The sequence below is a fragment of the Carassius carassius genome, chromosome 1 (assembly GCF_963082965.1).
Source record: "Carassius carassius chromosome 1, fCarCar2.1, whole genome shotgun sequence".
In the NCBI taxonomy this organism is placed as follows: domain Eukaryota; kingdom Metazoa; phylum Chordata; class Actinopteri; order Cypriniformes; family Cyprinidae; genus Carassius; species Carassius carassius.
The window spans coordinates 28,000,247-28,021,940 of NC_081755.1; the positions used below are offsets into that span (position 1 = coordinate 28,000,247).

General features: G+C 37.7%; 1 protein-coding gene across 1 annotated transcript; it reads left to right on the forward strand.

Moving 5' to 3' along the window:
• The first annotated feature begins 568 nt into the window (after positions 1-568).
• stk17al (serine/threonine kinase 17a like) lies at positions 569-14,785 on the forward strand. Its single transcript, XM_059554550.1, has 8 exons — positions 569-684; positions 899-1,046; positions 6,315-6,527; positions 10,777-10,921; positions 11,699-11,825; positions 12,148-12,196; positions 13,137-13,316; positions 14,235-14,785. The coding sequence occupies exons 2-8, from the start codon at positions 949-951 to the stop codon at positions 14,500-14,502; spliced, it is 1,080 nt and encodes a 359-aa protein (XP_059410533.1). The 5' UTR covers positions 569-684; positions 899-948; the 3' UTR covers positions 14,503-14,785.
• Positions 14,786-21,694: the final 6,909 nt, after the last annotated feature.

The following is a 21,694-nucleotide window of genomic DNA, read 5'->3' on the forward strand; positions in this document are numbered from 1 at the left end:
AATTATGAGGCAAGTCAAGGTAGGGCACTGTCTGTTTGGTTGCCCGTGACAACAAAGGAATCAACAGACTTGGAGAACAAATCTAAAAAGAAAGAGTGTTTTTCAAAGTGTGACAGAAAATAGGAGTGAGACAGGAGGGAAGATTTTAGTGATAATAGTTCCATATGGCAAAAAGTAATTGATAAAATAAAATTAAAATCTTTGTCCAAAATATTTGATGTAAATAACACGGTTGAAAGAAATATTTATCTCAAAATATGTTTTGAATCCTTAAAATTTATATAGGCTATATATCATTTTAATAATATTTTGGATATGTTTTGTATTTGACAACACAAGTAAAAAAATAGAAAATAAAAAAGAACCAGTTTTGTTATGTATGTATACGTTCCAGATGTCTGCTTTGAATGTAGTAGCCTACAAAATTTTTGAAAATCATTTAATCTGATCATTTTACATAACAAAATTCCTACAGAGGAGTTGCGAATACAAAATTTGTCTATGAATTACATTTTCATATTCCCTGCCTCCTTCGAGGTTTCTACTCTCCCATTGGCCTCATCTTTATGGGCGGGGTTTGTAATAAACCTTGTGCTTGGGAATGTTTGTCCGCATTCTCAAACTGAGTTTACGCTGCTTGGACGTGAGCATATCGGTGATCAGTCGCGGTCCTCAGCAAGTTCTGTGAGTTTCTTGCAAACCATTAAATAGTTTCAGAACCTTTGCACCGCTTTAAACGCTGTGATAAACTTAAAGGCAGCAAATATTTTGTTTTTGGAATTTTGTCCGTGCAACAGTTAATTTAACTGAGCATCATCAATTTTTTTACGATGTATTTTGTTTAAATAGCGCTCTATGATAGTGACCTGATGGACTAAACGTTTGTATTTGTACTCAGTGCTCCGGAGAACGCCAGGCATTATCCTGCAGCAGGACTGTAACGACACAATGATGAACAGGAACGGAATGGTCACAAAGATTCGCACGCGCATAAGGACCGACCCCTTCAAGAACAGCTATGACCTGGTCGGCAAAGAGCTTGGCAGGTAAGCCACTATAAATGATCAACTCTACAGACGAGTTAGCGAGTTTAAAAGATTCAAATGTGTACAATAAACTTAGTCATATGCCTGCAGGCAGTTTCACAAAGTTGAGAACCAGCGTGAGATTTAATTGAGGAGTGAATCACTGCCAGCTGGAAGCCAAAAGAGATTTGTTTGGCTCCAGCTCGTGTAATCTGAGGATCAGCCAGATAGATTTGAGCCCTTATTGCAGCTTGCCAATATTGCAAACGAGCTACACGAATTTATAAAATTATGGTAAATGGCACGTTCTCTGGTTCACTTGTTGCCTTGCAGAGTTGATCAACAGGGACTGCAATCAGATGAACTGGTAGAATTATTTTTTTTAAACCAATATGTTAATTCAACGAATCGATGTCGTTTACTTCCATGCATTGACTCATATTTTCGTCCACTGAAGTTTTGTGTAGCGCATAACTGCTTTATTGGCTTTTTCTTCCTTCAAAGATTGACTATAGTGAGAAACAATGGGTACCAGTGACTGCTAAGAGGAAGTACTTCATCGGTTGGTGCTCTAAACGACCACAAGTCAGTCAGTGTTTTGAGTTATTTCTGAATAAATACAATTAAATTGACAAAGAGATTATTTAGATTTATTGTTGTTTTACAGTATGGCTTGATGCCATGCACCGCAGTTGAAAAACTGACAATTCTTTGTTATTTGTGAGGGAAATACTTATTTATAGACTTGTAGATTAATTTTTAGTCAAACTAGAGCCATGTATTTAAATCAAGGATAGTCAGACTTGTTTTGTTCATGAACGAATCAATTGAGTAAAAGATTCATCAATCATTACAGTCAAATTGGCTTGTCGCCTACTGAACAAATCGTAGCGAACCGTTTTAGTGAATTGATTCAAACGAGTCGGTTCACCGGGATGAATCAAACACAGGTGAATCACTGTGCATTCTTATTGGCATTTTCAAGGGGCCCCTTGTGCCTGACTAAACGAGACTCGGATCCTCTCAGTGTGTGTTCTCAAGTAAACAAAGAATGTAAAACATGTTAATTCAGAGCTGCACGGGACCAGTGTGTGATGGATATAGCACTGCTTGCCGTGACATTGTTCTCTAATTCTCCACTGACTAATTATAGACAAGATGGTATCGTTTGACCACTGTAACTTCTTTTCTCTTGGGCAGATGTGTTCATTTAAACATTCATGCGGTGCTTGTTGACAACTGCATGGTCTGTTTCAGCTGCCTTTCAGTGAATTTTGTTTTTCAAGTTTCTGGATTTTAATTCTCATTGCCTTTTCCACAACATTTAACCCAATTTGATGGGTAATTTGTGGATTGGGTTGTAAAATGTCTCGATTTGGACTGGATTTAGCTGAAGCTTCACGTTTTGCCACACACTATGTGAGATGGCACTATTTATTTACTCATGCCTTAGAATCCACTAGAAAAGTTTTTCCTGTAATTAAAGCACACAGAAAGACCACATGCACGAGTCACAAGGCAAGTCGTTATTTTTATAATGCAGCCTATCTGATTTGCTCACCATATTCACAGTGGTGAATTGAATGAGGAATGCAGATGTTGGTGGAAATTGATGTGGAGATTAGGTAGGCAGAGGGAGACAGTCGCACAAATAATCCTGCATTCCTTCAGCGTAACCTAATCTGATTTCATCCCTTTTCCTCTTTTCCTTTATCATTTGTCTACATACATCATCTTAATGTGAAAGTAGACTTGCAGCAGAGAAGTTCACAGTGAGCTGAGTGGGCCAGCTTGTCTTGCATCCCAAATCTTTCTTTAGTGACAGGTCATCATTCTTCAGCCCTCCACATGAACATGACATACTCGTTGACCTAGATTTTTTTCTGCATTTCAACCAACTTGGATGGTAAAATGTACGTTTCTTGTGTGTGTGTGTGGCTGAACACACTTGTCTTACTGAATGGCCAAACCATCTGGGCCTGTTGTCAGCACTCCATTCTTTTGACACAAAGCTCCAACAGCAATTTCCTTATTATTCAGCGAGATCAAATCCAAAGTTTGTTCCCGGACAACTTGTTTGTTTAGTTGATGGAAGATCAGTTTGGTTATCAGCCGTGTTCACTTCTGTTTCCATTTCCAGCCATTTTCTCCCCCTTATTTCTGAATTCTTTGGATTTATAACAATACTACTTGTTCTGATTAATGTTTTGAGAACCAAACTGGTGCCGAAATGGACGCTGTGAGAGAACAAAGTGTGGAATGCTGTAATAAACTTATGTCCATTCTCCTTGAATATCTCTATAGATGGTTATCTGACGTACAGTGTATTGAATGTCCTAGTTTGTTAGAGTTTTTGTCCCAATTTGGTGAGATTAGAGGGTATTTTTAAGCATATCATCTTTGGAGCTCCTCTAGAGTATCAAAAATGAGTTTAACCCCAACCTTCAAAATCCTACCACTGATCATGCACCAAAATCTATTTGAGGAACTATATCCACAGATAGCTTCATGTAAAACCTCATCAGTCCTAGCACCACCTTTTCACAAGCTTTCCTTTTACTTCATTCACGGTTTTAAGCTTTTTTTTTATTTTTATGAAACTCAACACTTTCTTCTCTTGCTTTGCAGCTGTTTTGGTAATCTGCACTTTTTATCCTCAGGAAGCCAATAAAGTTCATGAGTTCAGCTGAGAATTGAGTGATCCTCTATCCGAGGTGGTCTGGGTGAGGAATGTTTTACTGCCGAATTCTAGGTTGCTGACTGAGTCTTCTGCCATACCGGTAGCAGACAGGCCAGCTGTGCATGTGATTCAGTCCTTGGCTTAATAATGGGGTTGTACGTTTTCCCTTTAATAACGGATTGAGATTGTATATCTTTGTGTCTAAATTGTCCTGTGTTTGTGTGTTCATGCACACGTGCATGCTTTTGGTCTTTTAAATGTTTATCCTTTCTTTGACTCTCGGAGTGAACATGTTTCTACCATCTGGCCATGAGAATGAAACTGAGAGACCGATAGACTGTGAAAGAAGACGGTGTGATTTTTGCACAGGAAGTCTAACCACCAGAGTATCTGGGTCATCTCCAAAGATGAATATACATTTCCTGCCCAGTCATTGTTTTAGATTGAGGCTGACCGTATTCATTGGCATTTCAGAGTATTGTGGTATTTTAGTGATTTCTCATTCATCTTTGCAGTGCTGAGCATTATTGTTTTGACCCTTTTTTTTCTTGGAAGAACTTTGAAGAATGCCTGACTTTTCAAACCAGCTATATTCATCCCTCTAAGAAGAGCGCAGGAGAAATGTGAGGTTGGCAGAATTATGGCATCTAATGCAGCGCCCTTTGACTCTGTCAACTCTCAATCCAACACTTTTTATGGGTGTTTTGCAATTCAGAAATTGTAAACTTTTATGTCTGCACTGAAGCAGTCAAAACATTTTTTTTTGTTCAGGATGATTTCCTCACATGCTGAACTACTAAACAACTGGGTTGTTCTGAGAGTTGGCACCGTCACATGCGGTTCTTGTACTCCGTGTGAACTCTGTTCTGAGCTCAGACGCTGGAACATGCTCGCTTCACATCGGTCCTGCCAACCACACTCACGTTTAACAGGATAATCACTCCGACACTGTCAATGGATGCATTTTGGCTTGCACCCTTGGAAATTTTCAGGGACTTTTTTAATGGTTTGCAATCAGGGGAATTGTTAACAACAAGAACCAACAACAAAAGCTTTTTAAAGCCCCCATATTTTTCAAGTTTAATGTTTTGTGGCCAAAAATGACACAGCCTTTAGCAGATATACATATTAAAGTAGTCTTTTTCAAAATGATTTAGTATATGAGCTCATAAAATATGCCCAACTGTAGCTACATCCTGTCTTTTTGCGTGTCCATGTTAAACTTTTAAGTAGGGTGTTAATGGAGATGTAGATGGGAAGAGACGAGCAGTGGACAGAGGAGAGGTCATTCAGGGGGGCTGTATTCTGTTTGTTAGTGTCATGTTTGGTCATTGGCTGAATTAGACTGTGGGAGGAGTGGACACCATTGACTCTCAACAGAGGAGGGTTGGGTGGTCTGTTGCTTGGGTTCTCTACCACACACACAAACTTCTGTATCTTTATGAGATGGCCTGAAGAGGAGGTGTGGTTTAGAGCCATTTGTCCTCCTTGCTGTCAAACAAGAGAAGGTCCACGCTGACAGGCCTGTTCTTTGTGTGTGTGCAGCGCCCTGTGTGTCTTTTGATAGATGAGGTGATGGGAGGTCAGATGAGGGAGGTGGCAGGAAATTGGTGTGAATGAGCCTGTGTGTGTAAGTGCCCTCAGAACTCAGACGGCTCCAACTGTCATTCTTATCATTTGGATGTCATGCTCCCATTGCAAACGAAGAAAGAAAATGGAGGGAATGATCATGACAAGTGCAAAATTGACAGGTTAAGAATGAATACAAAGATGTTCACAGTTCATCATCAATGGGCCGCTGATGTAAAAATGAACAACACCAACTTTGACGTCAGTTCTTACTGTGCATGTAGAAAAACTTATTAAAGGAGCTGTTCACCTATTATTATTTTTGGTGTCAGATCATGGCCATTAAGGTACAAAAAATTTAATTAATGACTCATGTTCTAATGTTATGGGATTAAAAAAAAAAGTTTCATTTGATGAACACTTCCTTGTAAAAGTGAATTGAAGATTTGCTCGTGTGTGCATGATTGTGTGAAAGATGCAGCATTTTGAAAGGAAAAAAAACAGTGCCTTTATCAGTGTGAAAAACAAGCCACTATCGACATGCTAACTTTATGAACCGATATTGCATGCTCAGCCCTCTGCTGTTTATTGAATGAAGTCCTTTAAAAAAAAGTTACATTTAAAAATATTTAAAACTACAAATATTTGAAAATTTATTAGAAATTTGTATTGCTCCTAAATTATATATATATATATATATATATATATATATATATATATATATATATATATATATATATATATATATATATATATATATATATATATATATATATATATATATATATATATATATATATATATATATATGTATATATATGTGTGTGTGTGTGTATATATATATGTTGTTTTTTTATGCTGCAAATGCTTTATTGGAACCGATTGTTCTGGACAGCTGTGTAATAAAAGTTCATGTTTAATTGTTCAATGTGAATATAATTACTCAAGTGCTTGTATTGCGAGTTCCTCATTTTCATTCCACAAACATTTCCTAAACGGTTTATTTAATCACTCGTGTGTGTATGTTTGTGTGCACGCAGGGGCAAGTTTGCAGTAGTGAAGAAGTGTGTGGAGAAGACTACTGGCAAGGAGCATGCTGCGAAGTTCCTGCGGAAAAGGCGGAAGGGTCAGGACTGCCGCAGCGACATTCTGAACGAGATCGCGGTGCTGGAGTCAGCTGAGGCGAATCCCTATGTGGTGGCGCTGCACGAGGTCTACGAGACCACCTCAGAGATCATCCTCGTATTAGAGTGGTAAGACACTCTGTGCACTCACACAGTTCTGTAGTTACATGCCCTGACCACCAAAGTTAAGGGCAATGCAGAGTGTTTTATGATGACTTGGACATTGCGCACCGTAATTTTGTTATTCCGAGTCACCAGGGCTTTTGAAGATTAGAATTACAGGCACAAAGAAATGGCACAGCGGGTAAATCAAAACAGGAATTTTTCATAGCGCTGTCGTTTGAAAGCGTGTTGTTTGTACCTTTCTGAAGGTTACCGCAGACCACAGTTGAGCTAGATCTTCTTTTAACTGAGTGAGCTGCATGTTCCAATACAACAACTATAAAAAGAAATCAAAGAGACAATTGTATAAATTCCCAAGTGAGAATGTGGTCGTCTTGTGTTTGGTCCTTATGAAAGGTCAGATCCGAACGCTTCTCAGAAAGCTCTGCAAAGTGACTGCAGTTTTTCTGACCACACTGCAGCTAGGCCAAAATCATACCAAACCTGTTTCCTTTGCCATGTACAGCAGACCTGACTGATAGGTGTAAAACTATGTGCGTTTTCATGAAAGCCTACATTCACGGCATTACTCATCAAATAAAAATAGCTCACCCTTACGTTGTTCCAAACCCATATGGCTTTCATTGTGTAACACTAAATGAGTGCTAAAAGTGTTGATACTTTTTAAAGCTCGTAAGCTCCTGTCTTAAAATTTGTAAATTTATAAAAAATGGTAAATGTAAAATCGCGTAAAATATCACAAAGTCGTGATGTACAGTATTTGGAACAACTGTAAATACAGACTTTTTTTTTACTTTGACATCTCACATTTGAGAAAATTGTTTACTGTACATGTTCAACTGAAGTGTAAACACACTATTTTAGTTGTTCCAGTAAAGCAGAAGCTGATAACGTTTACGAACGAGGAGGAAATGACAGGTCGTTAAGTTTAAATGCTTTTCATAAGCTCTCTCTGTATCTATCATTCAAATCTCCTTTATTTTTTTCCCCTTAATTTGTTGAAGGAATTTTGTGTTTGCACCCTAATATCTGTGTTGTTGCAAATTCTGAATTATATCAACAGCCGTTTCTTTTCTCTTTTTTTTTTTGCATATTGTGTGTTGATGTGTACAGAGAGGCAGGATGCTCACTGGTTGAATGACGGAGGTTTTGAGAATTGGTAGATCATATCTCTCGGTCTGAAAGGTAACCCACCACAAAAAAACATAGTCAGCCCACTTGCAGCACACGGCTAAGCCACTTCCTCTGAAGAGACAGCTGTGTTTCAATCTGTCTCTTGTAAGCACGCACATCGGTATGTGTGTAGACAACCTGTGGAGTGAGTTTACCTTATAAGGAAGATATTGCTTCTCGTTTTTCGCCAATTGTTGTGCAAGTTCAGTCACATCAAAGTCATGGTCTGGTTGTTCTGTTTGCCCATAGCAAATATATATATAATATATATATGTATTCTAAGTTTGACATTTATATTTATAAATTAATAAATTATCATATGTGTGTGTGTGTGTGTGTATAAAATGGTGAGAAAGTTGAGCCCCACTTATTTTATTTTGCATGTCTGCTTTCGTGTTCGGACAGTCTGTCTGGTTTGGTAAGGAACAATGCATCCAATTCTTTTTACTCTGGTTTTCTGTTGTTAGCTAAATCCTTAAACTTGATGTGGGCAGGTTTAGCAGTAAAAACCAGTTAAACTGAAGAGACAGACAGAGACAGACACTTCAATTTCCATTTCCTGTGGCTTTTCTTCTAAAAGCAGAGCTGAGATGTGCTCGCGCTTGCATGTGCAATGCATCGCCACATCCTCTGTTGTCAGAAACGAACTGAATTCTCAGCATTTGCTGCCATTTAAAGTTAAAACCCTAGCTATTGTGAGACTGAGAATAGGAAAGGTCATAATTACATTTACCATACATATGCGGACACCCCACACAAATTTGCGGCGAAACACCAGCACAGGCTATTGCATAAACACACTAGCCAATGCTAGGCCACATCTGCATGTGTTTGGTGTAAAATGAGAGTTTTTGGGACTGTCTGTTAAATTTAAAATGGGGTCAGATCCAAGTAACAGGCCTAACTGTAGGTAAGAGAGAGTTCATCATCTTAAAACTTTTTATTCTTTCATTTAAGCAGTCTACATTTACTTTAAAGGATCTAGAGACCAGAATAGATATTTTACGGTGATCTCTTTTTTTTGGGCTAGAAAAAGCAACCATCCACAACATCATAGCAGAATTTATCTCGGGGGAGGCATGTTATTTGGAAAAAAAATTTGTAACGCTATCTTTGGTGATCTGCTTTTCATTCCTTAAACAAAATGAAAGGGGCCCTCCCTTTCTTAAAATTTGGCATTTATCTTTCTAGGAAAGCTCTTATGCGAGTCTTTTTTTTCATAAGTCTTAGTCGTCATCACCATTCTCTGTTTTCCTCATCTACTTGATCAAACGCCCTCAGAAGTCTCTGAAATGAACCTTTCAATGGCTTAAAGTCCTTTTGACTGATGCAGATGTACAGTGTCCAACTGCCTCTGGTTCAGCACACCATCAATAAAGCCAGAGAGACGAGATATCTGGCATTTAAGGACTTTTTCACAGCTCTTTCTTCTTGAGCCGCTTGAAAAGGGAATTTGAACACACACACTGTTCTTTTACTGTAGGAAGGAATCTCGTGATCTTCTAAAACAGAATAATTCTTAGTACCAATACCAGATGCACCATAATTTAAGGGATTTTAAGGAATATCAATGTTAAAATCCCTTAATTTTTGGTGGATCTGGTACGAATAATGATTTTTGTTTTCGTTTTACAAAAGCTCTCACTTGAGCATTTGGTGTTGATCTAAATTCCTTAGTTGAGTATGATACCATTTGGTTAGTATGAAAGCAGTGGAGTTTTGATGGAGTCCACAGTTGGGATGTATACAAGCCATCCTAAATTAGTGGAATTGAATTGCTATCGACGACATGCGTTTTTCTCAGAGTTGCTGATTTCCAGATAGATTGCCTTTGGAAAGAATTCTTCACATCTTTTGCTAGACTCTTTAAGTCCGAGTGCTCACTCTGGTCTTCTCGTGAGAGGGGAAATGCACTCTTGGTGGTCTTGGGTAACGGATGAGCATATTTTTATCCTTGCTTTCTGTTCCAGAAAAAGAGTTTATTTGAGCGACAAATCTTTGCCTTTGCTCCAAATTCTCATGGCTTTAAAACCACAGAGTAAACTTGCAGTTTCTCTGACAAACGTTCAGCTTTGGTTTCATAGCTTAACATTGCAGTGGCATTTTGATTTGGTGAAATCAAGAAAAATGGGGTGTCAACATCACCGGCCTATAAGTTTGATTTATTTTTTGCAACGGCAGCTCTTCTTGAGTCAATCATAAATCTGAGTCAGTCCAGAGAACCACTTTATAGATGCTTCGAATTCTCTCGCACATGAACAACGAATCCAAAACATGTTTTTCTGTACATGAAAGGCTGTGAGGATTTGACCCTGCACATGTGAGCATTAACAGACCTCTTTGGGGTTTGTTTTGCTGCTGTTACTTTGGAAGACTGGGAATTGAGAGTGGAGGCTTTATTCCATTAGGGTGAAGGGCTTGAGTTGTTGTGATGTGTTTGATTAAAAGGGGACGAAAGGTTCTCAATATCCCAGTGTCCTTACTTTATAAGCCTCTAGTTGCTCATCTGATAAGCGATACCCAGAATGCCCTATTTATACAGCTGGATTCAGCTGTTATATAACGCACAGCACACACAAATACATACAGACTCTACACTGCCCATAATCCACTACACATGGCCCTGGTTTTCCCAGTCTTTCATCGCCCAAAGGAGTATCCGCCTGCAAATCCTCATGGTCATGGCAACCCTTGCTACGGTTATGCAAGGATGAAGTTCCCCCTCCGTCAGTACCCAGAAGTCTCTTCTAATTTTATAATTAGCTGCCTTGTCTTGAGAGGCCCAATTATAATGTAGTGTAACGAGTGCAAGCACCTGGAGTTCAGAGCACTCCACATGTGGGTGGTGTACCTGTGTACTGTTGATTTCTTAGTAAAGTTATTGTTTTACTGAGCTCATTATATCAGATGGACAATGAAACACACCCTCATCTCTGAAACTATTATTCTAGGATGGTTGATGGCGTGATTGTGTCTTTTTGAGTGTCTCTTATCATTTTTGGTGCAGTAAGAAAACTTGAAACCATGTGAGAATATAATTTGAGATCTAAATTGTAATCCTCACTCTTTTTCTGTTTTTTAGTGCTGCCGGGGGTGAAATTTTTAACCAGTGTGTTGCCGATAATGACGAGGCCTTCACAGAGAAAGACGTCATTCGATTGGCCAGGCAGATTCTGATGGGCGTGACCTGTCTCCATCAAAACAACGTAGTTCATTTGGACCTTAAGGTGAGTGTACTGGAGTGGCCTGGAGTGTCTCGAACATCTTTTTGGCCATTCTTAGATGTGTGGGATTGAATCAAAACAGTTTTGTTGTAACTAAATATGCCTGAAAGTTTATTGAGGGCTAAAACAGCTCTGCTACCCCCCATCCTGAGATTGGGTGTGTGTGTGAATTCAAATGCATTAATGTCCAAAGTAATTGATTAAATCGCTGTATTATGTCTGTGTATGTGGGCGTAACAAAGAAAGGAACTACAAATGGTTTCCCCTCTGTTCTGTACTAGAGGCTATAGCACACCCAGGATTGATTGATTGATGTATTTTTGGTTTAACAACATTTATTGCATAACACCTTGAGGCGGAGGTCAGCAAAAAAGTTGGATAACATTTGCGAATTAATGGGACTGAATGACTTTCGATAGTGTTCTTAAGACCGTTAACCAGACCTGTTTAAACACACTGTTGTAATAACATCAAGTGCTTCAATCTAGTAATGTCACTAATTTCATCAAACATGCCCAGTCGGGTGTGTGAAAGCATTTGATTTTAGTGAACCTATTGTGTGCAAACTAGAGGTGGAAACTGTTTGATAATTGTTTAATGGGGCATTTAAAGAAGGGTACTTTTCACACGCAACTATTGAATTCATTTGGAAAGTGAATACATGAAATATTAGTACCGGTAATTTTTCGTAGTTTGTTTTTTTTTTTAATTGGGGAAACAGGTTCTGCTCTCCTGCGTTTCATTGTTTCCTCTCTCTTACACTCTTAATGTCTTCTCCAGCCTCAGAACATCCTGTTGACGAGTGCTCAGCCGCTGGGTGACATCCGTATCGTCGACTTTGGCTTGTCTCGGCGGGTGGACAATGTGTCAGAGGTACGGGAGATCCTGGGCACTCCCGAGTATGTGGGTGAGTTGGACCTCCTTCATTTGCAAACCTCAAATCCTCCTGCGCACAGCATTACTGCTGCAAAAACGGATATGTGAAGTCTTATCAGCTCAGTATAGTGATGAGTAGGGGTGAACCGAAAGCTTGTGTAGGACTAGTGAAACTTCGAGACTGTTGACTTGGTTGTGACTCCCTCAGTCTTAGAAAATCAGTTGAAAAACAAGGCATTTTCGAGCCCTACCCTACAGTACATGTGTGCCTAGACTTCAGATACTGAAAATGGACTGTGTGTGTGTAGCTGTGTTGTGAAAGGTAACGAGAAGTTTGTTTCTCTCTCCTTCAGCTCCTGAGGTCCTGGACTATGAGCCCATCAGCACAGCTACTGACATGTGGTAAGTTGAACTCTTTGAGTGTCCAGAGTCCAGATGTGTGTGTGTGTGAGAGAGTTTGTGGTATTTGACACACATATTGAAGTGTTATAAAAAGGTCATGTATCCCTGTGGTGACGTCTGCATAAATGGGCCTATAAAAGCAGATACAAGTTGTGCAGATCCACTTCTGTAATCTAGTAGTACAATAAACGTGTGGGTGTTTATCTGCGTGTTAAACCTCAGCATGTGCAATCAGTTTACAACCCTCTGATAATCTAGAACATTACCTAGAGAACGTTCCCATGCATTTTAATCAATGTAAAAGGTCATTGTCCCTTTTTTTCCATCATTCATTAAACATCATACCATTTTCTTGCTTTCATATTTTGACTTTTATTAGTGGCGCTCACTAAAACAATCACTGTTACTTTTGTTCATGCCTTAGGGTTTAGAACAAACCTCTAAGCCCAAGGACTCCTAGTTCCGATGTAACCGAAGTAGTGACAGATCTTTTCTTCTGTATTGCAATGTACCAAATGTATGAAGATGTGAAATGATAATTATACATTGAAATAATAAAATAGGATTTGCACAATAAATTGTTCACTATTAGATCTATAGCATGCGTTTAGAATATAGGTTTTATTTCCATTTCATGTCCACTTTTAGAATTAAACTTTAAAACCTATATGACTTTTTAAGTATCTTTTTACTTTAAGCCTAAAAAAAAAAACAGGCTTGAAGCCCAAGCTGGTTTTCTGGTCTTTGCTGGCTTAAGCTGATCTCCAAACCCAACAAGCTAAGAAATGCCCAAAATTCTTAACTGGACCAAACTTGAGACCAACTAAAACCAGCAATTTTTTTCCCTTTTAGCAGAGTAAGCTTATTGATTATTATCATGTGATAAAACGGCGTGTTTTTTTTTGCCGTACTGATCGGTGTTGCTGTTTTCCCCCTACAGGAGCATTGGGGTACTGATTTACGTGATGCTCACAGGCGAGTCGCCTTTTCTGGGAGAAGAAAAGCAGGAGACCTTTCTGAATGTGTCCCAGGTCAATGTTGACTACTCTCAGGACGTCTTTCAGGGCATCTCTGACCTCGCTGTGGATTTCATCCAGTCACTGCTCATCAAAAACCCTAGGTAGGAATAGTTGACTGTTTTATTTGTAAATGTGGAAGTGAAGTAGTTTTGTTTTTGCAAGCTTACAGTACATAACCTGATTGATGGAGTGGCTTCAGTTGGCTCTGCTCCAGACATGGAATCTCACCCTTCAATCTCTCATTAAAATGTAATGGACCCTGGGTCTTGAATATACCGTGAAATGATCCTTGCAGTCTTACTACTTTTCCCACACCCCTGGGCTTTTTAGCTTTAACTGATGAATGGCAAAAGCCTTTTTTAGGTCTGCTGGTCTGACAAATAGCAGTCCAGACTCCAGAACTTCCGCCATCACTGCTATATGAGAACTGATAGTAGAATGGTCTCTGATCCAGAACCATAATCTGCACTCCATAAAACTTAATGCTTGTAGATCATCGCCGCTGAGAAAGCAGGAGAGGAAAAAATGATAGCTTAAAGCAATGTGGAAAAATTCCTTTGAGTGTGAGTAATTGGGGAAGGAGAAATCTGGGAACCTAATCGAGAGAGTGTGAGAGTCTTTCATTTTTGCAGGCTGGTGGAGAAACCAAATGCTGATGAGGGGAAAAAAGCACACTCTTAACATTTTTCTCTCACTTTCATCATAGGCCACCAAATTCGCGGTCTTTGATCACTGAATGAGCAAAATGTTATCCCAAATTAAGTGTTTTTTTTATTTTATTCATTTACCCAAACAACGTATTTTTCTTACTTTTCCCATTTTTATTATAAATAAATAAAATAACCTATAATTTTGTAGTAGTGTCATTTCATGTGCCAATATGAGAATGTGACTGTTGTGACCAGTCCTGAGATGCATGTTGTACAATCTGATATAAAAGACACTGCATAATATTGCACATCTGACAAAAAAAAAAAAAAATCACAATGTTGACCAGTCCTTTTCCCCCCTCTCTCTAGAAAACGAGCAACAGTGGAGCAGTGTTTAAATCATCCCTGGTTAAGGCTCGACTCTCTTCACCACGCTGTGGAAGCTCCTCTAGATGAGCAAGAAAACAGCCAATCAGAATCCGAGCCTGAAAGTCCCGTCCCTTCCCCAGAACTTGTCGTCCTCCCTTTATATCCCACCTGCCCAGGCCAGGGGGAGCTGAAGACAGGACGGGACACTTTCAGTTTCACAGAACCGTTCCCACCTCGTCCCGAAATACAACAAGAGCTCATGTGTTGAGGCAACAGACTTTATTGCCCAAACCGAGGGCCTCTGTGTTAAAGACCGAAAGACTCAACCTGTCAGACTCTTGTGGCATAGTTTGGACTGGACAGCGGCGGTCTACTCGGGTGTTTGCAGCACCGTTTGTTTGTGCGTGTGTTGTCTTGTGTGGGATACAGAGCCGTCCGGGGCTGTGAATGCGAGTTGACCTCTCTTCTGACCACAGAGGTGTGCGTGCGTGTCTACAACGGATCTGAATGAGATTTTTAAGCCCCTTAATAAAGCATTCTTAAGCTCTTGGTCAAGGTTCTTAACTCCTCAATGCACCGCAATGGATGGTTTCTACTTTTAGAGTGGATTGAACCTTCTCTGCTGTCATTTTGTCCAAAGCTCAAGTCGGAGTCTCCCCAGGAAGTGCCTGCTGCATTGTAGGAAGGAAACGGAAAGCTCATATAAATTGACTTATGTTTTATTCATTGGACCACCAATGTAAAATATTGAAGAACTGATGCTGATTCTTTGTTCAGAAAAGTCGATTTATCATCATTCTGCTTCTTGAGAGGTGGCAACTTCATTTTAATGAACTGATTCACAGAGACCACTTTTGTTCTAGCACTTTTGGTGGGAATAAATGTATACTCCAATCTCCCAACAAGCACACTTAAGTAGTTCAACAAAGTGCGGTCATGTAAAGTCACTGTATGTTTGGTTTCTCACACAATTTCTGTACCACTTTTTTTTTCCCCCTGTTCTTATTCATAAGTTTGCTGTAATTGCACAAATGTCTTGTACCGTTGTTGTTTTGGAGGTGTATTCTTGCCTTTCTGTCATATATTCAGTATGTTATTTTTGTGTCTGGTGAGGCATCATGGGTATCGAGAGGTAACTTTTCCAAGTCTTATGACTGAGGGCCGCTCCGAGTCTTCTGGGATTTGAGTGTTTCAGACAGTTGTGGGAGATGTTTGCATTTTCAGAAGAGCGGAGCACAACAAAACAAAAGGCTTTGATAATTGTATATTTTTTGTTTTAAAAAAAGAATGTTAAAAGTATTTTTCTACAGTTGTGGTATTTTATGATTAATATGAGAAAAATTGTAATATTAATTTAGATTATTTTTAACCGGTTGTGCTTATAAAGTTTGCACTTGCGTCCAGTTGGACTACTTATGTATTATTGGCATGCCTGGCAAAATATTGAAGAAAATAAATGATCTTTTTGTATTAAATTTATGAAGAATATTCTTTGTTTACTTTCTAATAGGTTTTAATATAAACATAAAAAATGTTGGGGTCAGTAAGATTTCTTTTAATACCTTTTGAAAGGCTGCATTTATTTGATCAAAAATTGTGGTGTTGTGGAATAACTTCTATATTTCAACATATATTGAAAATTTAATTTAGTTTAAAGCTGAATTTTCAGCATCATTACTCCAGTCTTTTCAATGTCACATGATCCTTCAGAAATCATTCTAATGTGATGATTTCCTGCTAAAGAAACATTTCATATCCATGTTAAAATCATTGTTCAGCATTTATTTAAAAAAAAAAATTAGTATGTTTAATCAGTTTAATGCCCTTGCTGAATAAGTATTAATTTCTAAAATCATATAGATGTGTGTGTAATATATAGATAGCGATACACAAGCATTAACAAAAAATAATATTGTAATGATGAAAACTTTACAATATTGATAATCAATATCATGATGAAATCTTGATAATACAAAAGAAAGTGTGCAAAATGATCCTTTATTAGACTAAGGCATCAAGTTTCCACATTGCAACCATCAAGACTACAGGGAAATATGAAATATTGCGGCTCCTTGCAGTTTTCCTAAACTTGTGAGGCTGAGGTAACCTCTTGAAATGACTGTGGAAAAAAATCCATCATTTCTTTGAAAGGTGTGATTCTCTTTGCCAGTGGTCCCTCAGAACAGTATATTTTCTACATTTGAATGCCAAGCTTACCATCACTGTTAGATGAGTCATGAACTCTTACTGGCATGCTTTAACCAACTGTAGGACAATCCAATTATATATCAGGAAAATATTCCATTTGTGTAAAGATCTATCTTTTACAGTATCTTCCAAGAGAAAGCTCGTTCTGCCTGACATAGAGAATGAACCCACTCTTATGTGCATCTCAGTCAAAAGCAGCTGGGCGCACATCTCACCAGACTCTCTCCTGCTAATAAAAGAAAGTTGTTTTAGATAGCAATTTTACATCACAATAATGTGCGCCTTACTCTGAATATTCAAACAAACTAACAGGAAATGCCATACGTTTAAGAAAAGAACATGTTCCCACATTCCTCCACACACACGCAGGTTAAACAACATTGATGTCTGCCAATAATTCTTGTTTTAATGTGCTTTTCCTCTGCATGTTAGAGTTCTTCCTGCACACACACACACACACTCCCACCCTGGTCTCTGGAGTTCCCGTTTCTCAGGGGAATTAGAGGAACGCAATGCTGTTTTTCAGACAAGCAGATTCTCTTTCCTGTCCTTTCTTTTCTCTTTCCATTCTTTATATCTCCATCTAATAAAGCTGCATTACTTCTGCCCACTTCTAATACAATGGTAACCAATATAATGTTGATCGTAAATTAAATACATATACATAGAAGAGTTGATATGCTGAAAAGTACTGCTTTTTATCATGAGATCAAAAAACATTTTCTGCAAATGAATCTCAAGTGTGTTTTTCAGTGCATATATAAAGGTCCTTACTACGTGTCTTTGATACTGATGAAACGAGTTACACTGGACTGATTGGTGGCTCTGTGTTTGTTTAATCTCTGAACCTCTGAATCCTCAGTTTCCCTGCCCTCTCTCATACTCTCATACATTCTGGTGCAACTGAAACTCATTCTGAAATGTCGTCTCTAATCTCATCCTCCAATTCCTCCCAGCAGAGGACTGCAGTAACAAGGAAAATTCCGGAAAGTGGTCAGGAATTCAAAACACATGGGAACAAAGAGGAATCTCACAATATCCATCAGATCAGTGGTTTGAGCCGCTCACCTTTGGAGTTACATAACCTGTGGAGGCCAGAAGGGCATTAAGAAACTGAAGAAGTACAACTAAGTTCAGAAACACGGACTAAATAATCTGTCTGTTTGGTAGATAAAGTTCTCAAACAAAAACCAAGATCATTGCTTTCGATTTTTACTTATTTTATTTGATTGCTGGAAAGGTGTCAACTGTCAAACATTAAAAGAGAGAGAGAGAGAGAGAATAATTCACACAATAATATAAACTCTCCCATCACCGGATTGAACTGAATCGATATTTCTCAGTAGATGATTAATCAATGAGATAAATTATAAATTTGAGGTCAAAAGTAATCTAGAAGAAAACAAAAAGTAGCCTGATTTGATTACCTAAAATGTGTAATGTCTAGTGACATCACAACATCATTTAGCAACTTTGAGAAACAAATGGACCCGGTCTTTAGAGCGACTTTCCCTGAAAATGAACGGATCATCTTTCCACTCACATTAAGTTGGTAGCGAGAGTTGGGTGGATTCTGATTGGCTGCCATCGTTCATTAGCTGTATATATCTACTTTATTGATGCATTCTCTCACTCTCTTTCTGAGTGACGATCCATTTTTCTCACCGTCTCATTTTTGAACCTTTGTGACTTTCCCTGGAGGCAGATCCGAAACTCTTGCATAACCAGGACATTCCTTTACGCCTCTGACCCGATTATAGCTCATTAAGGTGAGACACACAGAGGAAAAAGAACAAGGGCGAGAGCGAGAAGTGGTCATGGAGATGATCACATTAATGAGTTCTGAAAGATGAAAGGTGGGAGCCATCTCTGCTTCATGGAAGTGTGTTTAAAATGAGTTTGTCATGCATGAGGCAATGAATGTTTCAAATTACTTTTCACACGGTAATATATCACATATCTTGAGGTCAGTGATGGAATATGAGTTTGTTTCCTCTAGTGCCGCCTTAAGTTCATCCTGTTTGACAGAACCTCCCTTTCGGATCACTATATTCTTAAAACAGATGTCTGCATATGCTCTTTGCGCTATGGTCATATCTCCTTTCAAAAAAGTGATTTTGAATACTCTTGCCTCCAAAACTATCCATATATTTCATTCTCTGTTTATGGTGGATTTAATGCATTGGATGCAGAAAACAACTTTATGCAGGGCTCAACAACAATGATTTTTGGCCTGTTTAGACCAGTTCAGATTTGTAGATGCATTGACCATATTTTCCCTTCCTCCATCACAATATATATATATATATATATATAGTGGGTAAAATAAGTATTGAACACATCATTCCATTTTATTACACATAACTTAATTTCTGTATTTTTTTCTTTATATGTATGTATTACTGTGGTTGTTACCAACATCTGGTGAAAATTTCATGTCAACAGCACCTTTAGAAATATATTTATTGAGAAAAATGTTGACGTGTTCAATACTTGTTTAACCTGCTATATATATATATATATATATATATATATATATATATATATATATATACATATTATCATTTTAATTTGCATAATAGCAAGAACATAATATACTGCTATAATGTTAAAATATAAATGCAGAACAACTATAAGTACACTTGAAGGATCAAGGTTAGAGTCATTTGAAGAAATTTGAGTTGGAACTTAAAATTATTATTATTTTATTTTATCAGGGTTGCATCATGATGTCATGACAAATTGGGCATTTCAAATAGTCATATATCATTTTTTTACATCAATCATTAAATGTATTATGTAAGAAAAGCTGTTGTGGCTTGTTTCTGCTGTATTGACTAATACTCTAGTAACGTTCCTTTCCAGATCTGTTTCAAATTAAACACTGAAGACAGATTAATAACTCTTCAAAGTGGAAAGAAGAGTGTTTACATATTTTGTAAGAGCTATAAAAATAGTTAAAACAAAAAAATAGTTAAAACAAAGTATAACTTTTATTTTTTATGTTAGAGTTTATAACATATTCATCTTCTATTATCAGCAAAATGTGAAGTTTCAAAAAAATTAATAATAATAACATGAAAATTTTTTCGAGCTGCATGAACTTCCAGATCATGTTCTCCAGCATGATTTGAGAGGATTCAGAGAACATCATGTTCCTTAATGAAAAGAACATCTGACCTTCTGTTCTAAGACATTCCCAAGTCATAAATTCTTTTGCTTTTTTAACCAAGATATAGCTCAGAATTAACTATGTTTTTATTCATTTGACATCATAATATTTCTTTGTTGTTTTATTATTTTTAAAATCCCTTAAACTTTCTGTTTATTTCCAAGTTCAGGTCATGTTAATTGTGTTTAGTCCCCTGCGGTACAACCACATTCTCCCACAAAACACAGCTATTTTTGGTCACACTCTGCTATTTATTCTATGTTCTTCAAGTTGAAACAAAAATATCTTACAAAAGATCAAAACACGTTTGAACTGAGGACTTTTCTGCCTGCTTTTTCCTTGCCATTTTCCTTATCTCAAAATAATATTTGCTTTTCTGCCTCTGCAAGGGTGAGCAGATGTGACATCGGAATCTAGATCATCATTCCAGGATCATGCCTGAGAGGATCTGTGTGTGTGTTTATGTTCCGTTAGATCTTATCTCTTATATACGGGATCGTGCCATGTGCTTGCGTGCAGCATGAAGACTTATAAAGGTATGATCTCTCTTTAGCAGCTGCTTTATCAGTTCTTTATAATGGATCTGAGTTCATTTTCCCTGAATTACATTTCTGCGGGAGTGCCAGCGAGAAGTCATTTGAAGCCATTGGGCTTTGTGCCTCGCTGTACTCCAAGCTTCCTTAAGATTATGCAATTAATTCTATCATGGTTTATTAATGTGTGTGCTTGTTTGTCTGTGTTTATAAATAATAGGAGTATTTGAGTGTTTCTGCCCGTTTTTCATATCCCGTTAAATAGGCTACATCTTGCTGTAATCATCTAAAATTCACAGCATTCAAAATAAACGGACACATTCCTATTATGAGAACAATGGACTTTTTATTATTATGTCATGATAATGTGTGTGAGAAACAATGTTATCACAGAGGCAGGGTCACTCACAAGGCTGATAGGAAAAGGTGTATCCCAATTGATTACTTTAGACCCTAGGCGGCTGCATATATGAAAATAAAACACCTAACCCTAAAAAAATTCTAACAAAAGGTTTCTCAGCTGTTTTTTATAGTATTAGGTGTCCTTAATAACATACTAAAAGTTTACCAAAGTTTGACCACTAGTAAGGTGTAATTTTCAAGATGGTGTCCAAGATGGGCAGGGAGCCCTTAAAATATCCTAACGCCTTCATTATTTGACTTAGTCAAGTAATCTTGGTGTCTAACCCCATGTTTTCTGGGTCTATGAATCCATTGGACTTGTCTAAATTGCACTGACATGATTACATACTTACGAAATACATGATTTTGTTAGAATACTGTAAGGTTTTATCATTGTTTGGGGTGAACCAGAGATGTAAACAATTTAGCCTATGTCATGTAACTCCTACTCAGTAGCTGTTTTTTTGCTAAAACACAGACTTAACATTTGATGTAAAAGTTATTGCACCCAAAAGTAACTTAATTGGAGTTGTATAACTTTGAGCATAACTTTGATCATAAACAACCCTGTAATAGCCCGAACAGATGCCTGTGTGTGAAACCTCTAAAATGGTCACTCATTTCAATTTTAACAAGGTAATACATATGTAATGCATCCTCTATAGATGTTTTTGAGTATAAAGGTGGCATTATATTAAACCCAACAAAACGAAATTCACAATTTTCAGCAATTCAGAAGATGGTAGAAGAGAATACTGACATTTGATATTGCTTGACTCATTGTAATGTTGTTGGCAGCACAGTGTATATTATTTTGCTCAAACAAAATTCATCCTTGACTACTTAAAAAAAAGAAAAGTTCTTTATTTTTTGTAATTTAATTAAAAAAAGTAAACTTTTGTATATTCTAGATTCATTGCACACAAACATTGTTTTAATTCTGTTTGTTACGACTTACAGCTTAGGGAAAAAAAATTCAGTATCTTAAAATATTAGAATATTCCATTTTGAGCTTGATTAGTTTTATTAATTATGAGTATAAATACTGGGCACCTCCTGGGCTAGTTCAGAACAGGCAACTACAATTATGGGAAAGACTACTGCCTTGACAGTTGTCCAGAAGACGATCATCAACATCCTCCACA

Excerpts from the sequence above, each read along its gene's own strand:
- stk17al (XM_059554550.1), top strand. The coding sequence starts at position 949 with ATGATGAACAGGAACGGAATGGTCACAAAGATTCGCACGCGCATAAGG. Across the intron at positions 1,047-6,314 it reads GTCGGCAAAGAGCTTGGCAG|GGGCAAGTTTGCAGTAGTGA; the intron begins GTAAGCCACTAT and ends GTGTGCACGCAG. Across the intron at positions 6,528-10,776 it reads ATCATCCTCGTATTAGAGTG|TGCTGCCGGGGGTGAAATTT; the intron begins GTAAGACACTCT and ends TCTGTTTTTTAG.